The following is a 12,625-nucleotide window of genomic DNA, read 5'->3' as shown; positions in this document are numbered from 1 at the left end:
AAATATATGGAACATTTCATGAATTTGCATGTCATCCTTGCTCAGGGACCATGTTAATCTTCTCTGTATTCTTCCAATTTTAGTACATGTGCTGCCAAAGCAAGCACAAGAAACTAAGGTTTGAGTAGACTGTTGTGGTTAATGGTCTGCATTTCAACACAGGGGGAGGGGAGTAGATTACATTCACATAGCACAAATGATCTAGGCACAGAAAATGCTAGAATGTTGCTAAATAGACTAGCTTGCTCTGAGAAATTATCAGTTTTTATTACTCTATTAATTCTTATATCTCTTATTTATTTAACAGAAATAACATTTGTTAAGATAATTAATAGTGCAATTGACTATACAAAGCCATTTTTCAGTTTTCTTTCCTTTTAGGAAGTTGGAACATTCCTAGACTTTGGTTCATGATCTAGGGTACCAATATGCAACAGTCTATTAAGTTTATGTAATGAAAACAAGGTCAAGTGCCCTTACCTCTTCTGTACAAAGCAACAGCAAGAGCCTAGGAAGCTATCTTAAGTCTTTCCTGAGTGGGAGGCCGGTCCATGTTGTGTCAACTGTAGTAACTCCTTGGATGGTGCTATCACTTTGGCTGCCATGTGATAAAATCTGGCCTGACACATGGTATGGCAGATTGCTATTTAACCTAACAGCTTTTCTCCTGCATTTAATAAGGAATCCCTGAATTTTAACTATATACATGTTAACCCAGAATAAAAACTGCCTCTCCAAAGCACCATTGCAATGAGGTGTGACCATGTGGTTAACATCTGACCAATACCACGTGCCCAACTTCCCTTACAGGAAAGAGTCATGTCCCACCTCCTTCCCCACTTCCTCATGACTAGAATATGAACACAAGGGTGAACCAGCTTGTACCATGTGGACCAGGACAACACTCCTAAGCAGAGCAGAACAGGAAAACAGGAAAGCCTGAACTCAGATGGTTTCTAAATCAGGGCTAACATAATAGATTGAACTTTTATATGAGAAATGTCTATCTTATTAAAACAGTCAAGTCTCTGTATGTATAACCACACCTAGCTCCTAACTAATGTATAAAGTGAGAGAAGATATCTGTAATATCTTGTCTGTACAAAGAAAGCCCTGAAGACACTGAGATTCTGTCTGGTTGAGGCTGTGCCTTAAGTAAATGACATTGCTGGATTTTTCAGTTACAATGGGCAAAAAATTCTACTTTATCTTCTTAAGATGATCTAAATTAAGGAAATATTTACAACTGAGAGTCCAAGCTCTTCTCTTTCTTTAACGCACAAACGTACCTGTTTTGGAAGAAATACTCTGCCTATATTTACATAAAGTCCTTTTTAACTAGTGTTCCCAGAATTAATGAGTAATGTATCCCCCCAAAATATTCCTGATTGCAAGATGGTGGTTCTAAGCAAGTTTTAGCTTTAGGGGTAAGAATGTACAAGTTTGACTCCAGTAGAGATAGGTGACTCCCACAAGCTGCTTTAGGAGAAAATACGTCTCAGATATAGACAGAATGTTATGCAAAACATATGTTCCCTTCTTTCCCTATGCTTCAGACCATGTTGAGTCCTCAAGGTTTAAAGATGTGAGGAATAGAAGTTTGATGAAACAGACCCAGGAGACATCTGGCTCAGAGTCAAGGAGGGGGTCCTTCTCCCTACTCTGCACAAAACCTATTACTTCCATGGTACTCTGGGGTTTGGCAGATTTTGTGAACAGGATCTTTTTAATTACATTTTTATATTACTTTTAAATTGGTTTGTATACACTGAACCCTCTTTTTGGTTCTAAAAATAATATTAATTTTCTTGGGACTCTACTGATAGTCACATTTTCTATAAGTAATTCTGCCTGTTAATACTATCCTGCTTTATCAAATTTACTAAAATAAATGTTCTTTTAAAGTTAGTTAGAATGATGAAGAGGGTGTGGAAGTTTTTAAGCGGGTATGGGAAAGAGAGACTGCCACAGTGCACTTACTTTGGGTCTGATGAGCTTCGAGTGTCATAAATAATTGAAAATATTAAAATATTAAATTATAAATATTTGCCTTGGGGGGGAATATATCAAAAGCTTTCCCGAGATTCTCAACAAGATCATGTATGAACAATTTTTAAATTCCTGCTCAACTAAAAATGAAAAATTAATTTCAACATTTAATCCATACATAGACAAGCTAATTGCTAAATTAATTCCTATTTCATCCTTTTGGAAACCTTAATGCCACATCATTTGAACTAAAAAGAACTTGCAAAAATTTGGGCCCTTTGAGCTTTTCAGAGTACAGAAACAGATACACAAGATAATTAAGGTAATTCTGAATCTAATAAATAATAGGAGTCCTGCAAACAATACTATATTGAGAATTTGCTAAAAGATGTAGTGATGAATTGGAAAACTGAGACAAGGGTGCTTTTCTGTTAAGAAGGGATTTCAGCACTGCTAGTTGTATCATTCACTGCACAAGGTTGTATACATTCAGCAGAAACATTGAATTAAAAAGTCAGAAAGTCAGGGTTTTAGTACCAGTTTTATTTGTAACTAATCATATACAAATCACTTACCTATAAAATAATGGTTAACATCTATTCCCTAATTCACATAAACATATCACAAAACCAAAACTCTTCCCAAGAAACCTCTTTGTTAATGAAGATATTACTACCATTTGTCTTAGATTTTAAATGAAAGGTTGAAAATGACAAATTGGAGAATCTTTTATAAACTGGTTGCATACCTTAGTTATACAGATGGATAATACGGATGAAATCAACAATGCCCTATTTCAACATGAAAAAAAAAGCTATCAAAAGAGGTTACTGGAAAAGAAAAAGTTGGTCAAAAATAACACTACCGAGAAAAAGCTTTGCGTTAAGTACAGTGCTTATAACACCCTTGATGGCAAATGGAACATAATTTAGCCTTAGCCAACTAAATGCATGTCTGATCTTTTAAAAGAACACATACTGCTAAGGAAGCATCTTATTTCACTAAAAATGTTAAACAGGAATGTTCTGTAGACTCTTAAAATGGCCAATAAAAATGGCTGAGAAGACTTTTTTTAAAACCTTGTATGTTGCCGTCTGTTCATTTTCACCCTATGGTATTTCATTCAAAAATTCAGTTTCCCAACTGTGAGAGCACACTCCTTAGCACTCTGCCAGGGTGTATGAAATGTTAGTTTAGCATTCTGTTGCCAGCAAATACACATAGAAGAGGAACTAGCATGTTACTAAATGAAGATAATTCTAATTGGGTATAGAAAGTTTTAAACACTATAAGCATCTGGTCATTTATTATGTATATGAATAATGACAACCATATCTAGTAAACCTTAAGAGGGAATTAAGCATTTATATTTTCTTGTATTTAACAATGTCAGTTGTATGTGATGTAGTCTCTATTTCTGGACTTTTTCTTACATACAGTGACAGAAACAAAGATTGGAACATTGATTCACGGAGAAACACAGATGAGATACAAATACCCTAATAAAATAACCATGTGTACCACTGCTTAGGGAAATATTTTAGACGAAATATACTTTCACTACTGGCCCCAAATGCCATCATCCACTTATGTTATTTAACTGTAAACTTTTAATACAAAAATACCTTTAAGCTGATAGTAACATTTAGTGACTTACAAAACAGACAGTATTTCAGTGCTACACAAAACAGTTCTATACTTAAAACTTAAAGTTTTAAAGTTCTTTTCTGGCATCTGATTTTATAATTGATAGATACAATAACTACTAATCAATAAAATACTGTTCTTAGCTTATACATATTTTCAAAACCAGTATTACCTCACAAAACAGTAAAGAATAATCACATCTTGCTGACCGATCTTCTAAGATGAACACTAAAACTATACAGCCAAAATATTTTAAGAATCACAACTGTTTAAGACAATGGACAAAAATTTACACAATCATGTCCAGTGAAAAAAGGATTATTCCTCTGATTCAATGAAGCATGTACCAAGTAGAGATGAAAAAACATGAACCTACAAAGCAAATTACTGGTTTTTTTTTGTTTTTTTAAGCTTTGTAGGTGATTGGTGACAGTGCTAGAATGGAATATTTTTAGATGAAAAATTGGTCACTATTTGCAAATACACATTTTATATTACAAATTTAAAACTGAAAATTCTTTTCCAACAGTAAAATCCTGGTTTATTTGTTTTTACTATCAGTGAATGCCATTCTGTAAAGTATTACATTCAGTCACATTACAAATCAGCATTCAGTCACATTAAACATATGTGCATTTTTTTCTTCACAAAAAAGGAGGTAACTAAACTAAAACTTAGGAAACTATATTTAAGTTAGAATATACTTTGTAAAAATCCACAGTTTAAAAGTTTTGGAAATCTACTACATTCTCAAGGAAAATATATATTTTTAAAACCATATCTAGTAATTCCTGTCCACTCAGTTTTCTGTTATAAAATTAAAAATTCCAGTAACTGTACTTGCGGCACTAAACAAAATGTAAGGCAAAATTAGCATAATCAAACATAAACATACTATGCAATCAAATCAATACTGGACTTTTAGAACAGTAAATTATTAAATAGGTTTATTTTTGAAGTGGTTAAATTCTCTGTTAAATTACATTAGTATTCAAACAATACCTTTTCTAAACAAAACCTGAAATCAATCAACCATTTTTTTTTCCTGTAAAGGGAAAGGGTATTTCTTTAAGATACTTTCCAAAGCAGTAAAACACCCTAGTGTCTCAACCTATCTACAACAAACTGCTGATCCTGTGCATATCACTGAGGAGCTACCTGGACCCACAAATCATCATCAGATAAAGAACTCGAACTTCCTGACTCCGAATCCAGCTCGCTGAATCCACCTAAATCCCATTCAGTACTAGATTCACTTGGTATCTCCTCTTCCTCAGTGAGGAAACTCTGACCAGGCTCAAGGCAGGAAGGATAAACACGAGCTGAGAGGCTAAAAAAGTTAGAATCAAATTGGAAGAGGCCTAATGTGGTACCTATATTAATCCACTGGTCCCCGCTAATGTCATATTCATAGACAGTCACCCGGTTCTTTTTCCACTGTGGGGTGCGTGAGGTGATCAGCAACAATTTTTGGTCATGATTGATGATCCGGTAATTGGTGGTCTCTGACACCAAAGGAATATTATTAATCTGTCTCCATTCTCCTCTGACTGGATTGTAGACCTTCATAACTGGGATGTCACAGATACAATATATCTCATCATTAAAGACACATGCTTCCTGAAAGTCATGGCGCTTAAGGGAAACACACTTCAGCCACATATTGTGGCTAGGATCATAGCAGAACATGCGCTTACTGTTGAGAGCATAAAGATAGTTCTGAATTACCATTAGGTCAAAGGAGATAAAAGAATGGGGCAGTGGAGCCACCAGTGCCCACTGGTTCCTCTGAACACTGTAGCATTCCACTTCCTTCAATTTAAGTCCAGTGATAGGGTCTCGCCCACCCAAAATGTAAATGTAGCCATTGAGGTAGGCCACATCCATGCCCTCACGACAGAGCAAGCGATCTGCAAGTTGCTGCCAACTATTCTGGGCTGGTTTATACACCCAGAGGTCTTTCCTTGGCTGGGCAGCTAGATAGATATCATGGTCCGGAGAGATACAGACTGCTAGGGTGGTTACAGTCCGAGTGTGAGCAAGGCAGGTCAAAGGTGACGGCACTTTGTAAATATCACCAGAGTATGGGTCACAGCACAGAAAGGGATCTCTAGGGTGGCCAAAGAAGATCACCATCTTCTTAGCACACACACCCAACCTCTGGGGTGGATTTTCTGCTGTGGATACCAAAGAGCTGCTGCTGCTACAGCCTGGCTTTGACAAAGTCACAGACTTGTACAACATGTCACCATATCGCATCTGCAGGGCCCCTTCAACAAGGTCCAGACAGTACTTGTTCACAGTGGTGTTGGTCAGCAGCCCTTTCAGGTAATCCTGATCTTCATCAGTGAAGTGTGTCCAACGGACACACTTGAAGACTTCTGCAGCACAGGGACCCCGTTCCTTGGGAGCCGCCTCCAACCACTGCATGGCCACGTGACACACTGTCTGCTCCTGCTCTATGTTTAGACTATCCAAGCGCAGGACAGCCAGCAGCTGGGCCAGAGTCAGATCTGCCAGAGTCTCCTCCCGAATCGGACCCATCCGGCTGAGCTGCTTGAAATTGTGGGCTATAAAAGACTGGGCCTGTGATCGCAACTTGCGATGGCCAAAGGCATCGGCGAACTTGAAGATGGCGGTGCAGTTAGCCAGGTCAAGGCGGCGGGCTAGAAAGGAGGCACAGGCTTCCCGCACGTACTCGAGCTGTAGCATGTCAGAGGCGGCATAAAGGCGCTCCACATTGGCTTCACTCAGCGACACACGACCCGTGTAGCAGTATTCGACCAACACCTCAAAGGACTCGGCATCCACATCGTGCATGGTCACATTCGCCTGCTGGCTCTCGTACATGCCGCCGGTGAACATGCTCTTGAAGTAGGGACATGCGGCAGCCAGCACATTGCGGTTGCAAGGGAAGAGACGGCCTGTGCCAGGCCCACTGCCAGGTGTTACCACCTCGATAGTCACATCACACAGCAGCCGCGCATCATAGAAGGACTTGAGCTGTGCCAGCAGGGCTGCAGAATGAGCTGTGTCCTTCAGCTCTTCCGGGCCCGTGAAAAAAGCCGAAACCGTGGGCTTCTGAATCCTTTTAGGTCGTTTCCCACCACGAGGACTGGCAAGGCGGCGGGAGCGCGGGGCGTCTTCCCGGGACTGCATGGTGGCGATGGCGGCGGGTGTTGGGGGCGAGAATGGGTACTAGGCTAGGACCGGATTCTGCCTCCTTTTCACCTTGCTATCGCGGGCACAAAGATAACGGTGTCTCCGGAGAGACCGCTACACGAGTTCATTTACTTAATTCAGCCCTGTGCCATGGTGCCACCTGCCTTTATCACGTAGACCATGCCAACTCACCCTTTTCCAGTTCCACGGACCTTCCCCCGCCTCCGCTTGCCTTCACTGAACACGCCGGCTGAAGCCACGAGAGCCACCTCCGCCGCGCTGGCAATACCGCTAGGTGGCAAGAAGAACTACGGTGCCCAGGTGGCCTTTCGCGCCTCGAGGCATGCCGGGGGCCCCTCCAGCCCTGCGGGCATAGGCTGATGGACAGAAGCTGCTTTGCATGTTGGGAGTAGTAGTTTCAATAGTATCGCGAGATTTATCGGCCGTTCATTGTTTCGGATGACGAAATAAAAAAATAGCTAATCTTCCCGACTCGGTATTATGGTAGAACTTTGAGTACGGAATCCGGATTAGACGCCCGTTCTAGTATTTATCAATTGAGTTCTCTCTCATAGCGTTATTATAGGATTAAATGAGAAAATTTTCGTAGGATACATAGGGTTCTCTGAATATGTATTTATTAGAATAATTAAAAAATTACTTAGTACCTATAAAGTTTCAATGTTTAAGCTTTTCTTCTAGCACTTGTAAAAGATGAAGTATCCACTCATTTGAAATCAAGAGGCTGTAGGAAAAATTTTAAAGCCCTGGAAGTTTCTGCAGAGATCCTTTTAAGTTTTGTTTATTTTGTTTTAAATAACAGATTTTATTGTTCAGATTAGTTTTAGGTTTACCGGGAAACCCAGCAGAAAGTTACAAGGAGCCCCTGTATACTCTGACACTTCACAGTTTCCCCTATTGCCAATAGCTTGCATTAGGGTATGCATTTATTACAAATGATAAATTCATACTGATTTATTATTAACTAAAGCATATAATTTATATTAGAGTTCACTCTTTTTGTACAGTTCTATGGGTTTTGAAATATACATAATGTCATGTATCCACCATTGTTCAGAACAGTTCTCACTGCCCTAAAAATTCTGCGTTGGGGGAGGATTTGAGATCTTGCTCCCAGCATACGTCGTCAGTTTGGCTCAAAATCTTATAAAAATTAAAATAAAACAAACAAGATGCCAATACACACACATACACACACACATATTTAGCACACAGGCACAGATGACAGTGTGGTGATAGCCAGCGGCGGGGTGGGAAGTAAGAGGTAGGTGGAGGTGGGCAAAACGGGGGAAAAGGGGACAGAAAGAGACTTTGCCTGGGGTGATGGGTGCAGGATGCAGTGTACACTTGAAACCAGCATGGTTTTGCAAACCAATGTCACGCTAATAAATTCAATTTTTAAAAAGATACCTTCTTTCATTTAGCAACAGTCATCTCAGGTTTCTCATGTTTTTTCATGGCTTGATAGCTCATTTCTTTTTGTCAGTGAATAATATTCCATTGTATGGATATACCACAGTTTACTTACCCATTCACCTACTGAATGACATTTTGTTCGCTTTAAGTTTTTGGAGTTGTAAATAAACCTGCTATAAATATTCATGTGCTGGGTTTTTTGTGAACATAAGTTTTCAACTTATTTGGTAAATACCCAGGAGAGTTACTGCTGGATCCTATGGGAAGACTATGTTTAGTTTTGTTAAGAACTACCTAAAGCCATCTCTTGGTTTGGTTCTGTTGCTAGCTATTATTTAAACTTAGTATTATGGGAGATTGTCAACACACTTCTCAAGGGTCTTCAAAATTCTCACCAATTATATGCTTCACTACTAAGGTGAAAATTCAGGTTATCACCTATGAAAAGTGGCAGAATTTGGAAGACAACTTACAACTCCAGTGGCCTATTTGAGACACTTGGGATTTCCCTAAGCCTGTCTGTCTATTTACAAGGTGCCCAAAAGTCTTAGTGCTCTAAGATTTCTTCTCACCAATGGTCAGCTTATTTTGCTTGGTATGAGGAGGCTGAAAAATAAAATATCTCCTGTCTACCTTGAACTAACCGTACAGTCTCTTAAAGAATGCCTCTTTTACCATCAGTCCATAATGTCAGGACCCTGTCCTCTCCTAGGACTCACCATATGACCAACCAAGCCCTTTCTCCTACCCTCTATTCTTGCTTTTTCTGTGGATTCTCTTTCTCTTCTTTCCATGTTTATTCTTCCTTTTTACCCCTCCCTGCCTCCTTGAAACTACTTTGCTCCCAACTCCCAAAATGAAAGACATTTATTGGTCCTTCCCAACCCATAAGAGAAGGTCAATTACCTGAGCACCCACCTAAGCATGTATTCATTAATCCTTGATTTCACTAAAGGATTTACGTTTGATCACTAAACTTTTTCTGGACCTCCATAAAATTAGGGAAGAACCTAGTAATCAATTTGTAATATATTCTCTTAGGACCCATTATTTATAACAACTTGTGCCATTACTAGTGGGTCCCAGAGATGCCACTTTGTTTGAAAAGCCAAATGGGCCACTCTTCAAAATGACCTTCAAAGAAATCAGAACACTTTGAGGCTTACATAAAGGCTAACATCATAAGGGAAAGGGCTTTTAGAATTCATTCCCACTGTCTTCCTTCAAAAATTAATTGGCCAGCCTTGGCTGGTATAGCTCTGTTGTTTGGAGCATTGTCCCATAGACCAAAAGTTCACAAATTCAGTTCCAGGTCAGGGCACATATCTGGATCGTGGGTTCAATTCCTGGTTGGGCACATATGAGAAGGCAACCAATCGATGATTCTCTCTCACAATGATATTTTTCTCTCTCCATTCCTCTCTCTTTAAAATTAATGAAAACAAATGACCTCAGGTGAGGATAATTTTTTTTTAATTTTAATTGATAGGTCAAAGATAAAAGATTCCAGAATATAGAGATGAATCTGTCTTTATCTGTAGAAATAGTTTAGGAAATGTTTGGAAGGACTACTCCAATGACTGACCCCTTTCTACACTAGTCACTAGCTTCATTAAGGCTATGACCAGAAATTAGAGAGAATATTCAAAACACATTGTAAATTAAAGAGGTGATCTCTCCCTGAAATGCATATACTAGCTCAACATCAGAAGGACTCTGTTTCAGAAAAGTTCAAATCAAAAAAATGCCAACTCAAGGCTTTACAACTTATTTTGAAGGAAATAAGCCAGGATAATCTGCTCTCTCCCAAACTTTCATAGTAAGAGATAATTACAGATGTTATAAAGAAAAGGGACATAAGACTCAGTATTAACCAGCTTCCAAAGGCAAAAGTTAGTAAAAGACAAAAAATCCATCTCTTAATGACTTTCCTCAGAGAAATGCTCCTTTTGGGGGGAAAAACTAACTCTTTTTAATTTTTAAATTACAGTTGATGTACCATATTATATTAGTTTCAGGTGTACAACCTTATGATAGACATTTATATAATTTACAAAGTGATCATCCCAATAAATGTAGTACCCATCTAACACCATAAATGGTTATTACAATATTATTGACTATATCCCCTATGGTATACTTTATATCCCATGACTATTCTGTAAGTACCAATTTGTACTTCTAAATCCCGTCACTTTTTCACCCATCTTCCCCCAACCCCTCCCTCATTTGGAAACCATCAAAATGTTCACTGTATCTGAGTCTGTTTCTGTTCTGCCTGTTTATTTTGTTTTTCAGATTCCACATATAAGTGAAATCAACAACTAAGTCTTAAGGAGCAAGGAGGCATAACCATTATCATTAATGGACATCCCACCAACTTCCTAGTGGACACAAGGGCAACAATTTCACCATTAACACTGCTATTCCTCCAGAATGCCTCCAGAACCATATATTGAAGCCCTAATCCCTAATAATTCAGAACATGACCTTATTTGTAGATATGGTTTTTACAGAGGTAACCAAGTTAAAATGAGACATTAGGGTGGGCCCTAATCCAATACGACTAGTATCCTTATAAAAAGGGGAAATTAGAACATGCATAGAAGGAACATGATGTGAAGAGACAGAGAGAAGATGGCTATCTACAAGCCGAGAATCTTCCCTCACAGCCTTCAGAAGGAACTAACATTTGAACTTGGACTTCTTGCCTCCACAAGTGTGAGATGATAAATTTCTTTTGTTCAAGCCACCCATTCTGTGGTACATAACAAATTACCATGTCAGTCCTAGAAAACTAATACAAATACCTTTTATTTTCACACTACTACCCTCCCTGGGAGTACACAAACTATACTTGCAGTGGGACATGATAATCAGCCACATGACTTGCCTTTGTCTAAATTTCTTTTTGCCTCATTAGTACCTCTCACTACACAGCATAGCTTTCTGCTTTGCTCTACTACCCCAGTAATCTTTCTGGAAAGAAATTTACTTTCCTATAGGAATATTAGTGTTTTTTTCTCTCCCCAGTGCCTCACCCTTGAAGTCCCTGACTCCACACCTATGTACCTTTGTTCTTTTGAGTCTCATTGAGCATCAGACTTTTCTTGTTCCCAGAAAAAAACCCAAGCACTTAAGTACAAATTATGTTAACTAAAATACCTAACTCCTCTGGGCTGCTCACTCCACTGACATAAGCTAAACCTTGGAGAATGAACTTCTTGAAGTAGAAACAGACCCTTCCATGAAATCCCCAAGATTACTATAACATACTTAAAATTAGAAGCCCTCCAAAATTTTCAACCTATGATGCAAGGCCTATCAACACATCCTGTAATACTTTGACCCCCACAGTAAAGAATCCCAATGGCAAGGGATACTGACTAGTCCAACACTTGCAAGGAATAGAACAATTAAACACAGGTTTCCTCCAGTTCCTAACCCCAATACCATTCTGGCTTTTATCCCAGTCAACATCACTCCTTCACAGTCATCAATTTATACACATTTTTTCAGTATACCCCTTCACACTGACTCACAATATCCTTTTTGCCATCACATGAAAAAATCAACATCCTTAGGTGTTAATTGTTTCTCTAGGACCCTAAATGCAAACTGAGAAATTTAACCTGGCCCTGCAACTCTTTCCTTATCTAGTATGTAGATGACTTTGTTCTCTGCTTATCTGATTTTGACAATCATTTACTCCAAGCTTTGGCCCACAACACACATAAAGTTTCTTAAAAACAAAATGCAAATATTTAGCCCCCTCAAGAGCATTATCTAATACATGTTGTCTCCCTTGAAGGGAAGATTTTGTCCCCTAAGTGTATTAACCTCATCATCAACTCCCCATTCCCTGAGAACAAAACACAATTCTGAGGGTTGCTAGGTTTAGTTGGCTATTGCTGAAATTGATCCCTAGCTTTTTCATTATTGCCTCTCCCTACATGCCTTGACCAAGGAAACAGCACAGAGCCCCCAAATTGGGACTCTCCTTCAAAGTCTGCATTTCAAAACCTGAAAATCTCTCTATGCTCTTCTCTTGCTTTTAGACTTTCCAATTACTCATTACCCTTTTCCCTTTTTATACACAAAAAGGAAGGATATGCATATTCTTTGTTTCAGAATGGTTAGAAGTTTTTCTCTGTAAACAAGTTACTGCCACATTTGTAGCTAAGCTTGGGGATCCCTTTGTTCATCTCTTGTAATAGAAGAAGTCACTTCATAGCCTGAAATATTACTATTTTCAGCACTCTCAATCCTCTGGGAAAATGAAACAGGCAAACAAAGCTTTTAAATTCAAACTAGGCAAACAAAGCTTTTAAATTCAAACTAGGCAAACTCTCTGAGCAACACAACAGGTACAAAGTCTTGAACTTAGCCC

The 12,625-nt window shown here is 38.8% G+C and overlaps 1 protein-coding gene and 1 non-coding gene across 2 annotated transcripts; both read right to left on the bottom strand.

Annotated features, from left to right (window-relative positions):
• Nucleotides 1–107, bottom strand: LOC112313996 (U6 spliceosomal RNA). Its single transcript, XR_002975748.1, has one exon. It is a non-coding gene; the product is annotated as a U6 spliceosomal RNA (small nuclear RNA).
• Nucleotides 108–2,521: 2,414 nt separating this feature from the next.
• On the bottom strand, nucleotides 2,522–7,239 carry LOC112311099 (kelch repeat and BTB domain-containing protein 6). Its single transcript, XM_024567332.3, has one exon. It carries the CDS (start codon nucleotides 6,793–6,795, stop codon nucleotides 4,780–4,782), a length of 2,016 nt encoding a protein of 671 aa, XP_024423100.2. The 5' UTR covers nucleotides 6,796–7,239; the 3' UTR covers nucleotides 2,522–4,779.
• Between the last annotated feature and the right edge of the window lie 5,386 nt (nucleotides 7,240–12,625).

This window comes from Desmodus rotundus, chromosome 13 (genome assembly GCF_022682495.2).
Source record: "Desmodus rotundus isolate HL8 chromosome 13, HLdesRot8A.1, whole genome shotgun sequence".
In the NCBI taxonomy this organism is placed as follows: domain Eukaryota; kingdom Metazoa; phylum Chordata; class Mammalia; order Chiroptera; family Phyllostomidae; genus Desmodus; species Desmodus rotundus.
This window is presented reverse-complemented; position numbering and strand designations above follow the sequence as displayed.

Excerpts from the sequence above, each read along its gene's own strand:
- LOC112311099 (XM_024567332.3), bottom strand. The coding sequence starts at position 6,795 with ATGCAGTCCCGGGAAGACGCCCCGCGCTCCCGCCGCCTTGCCAGTCCT.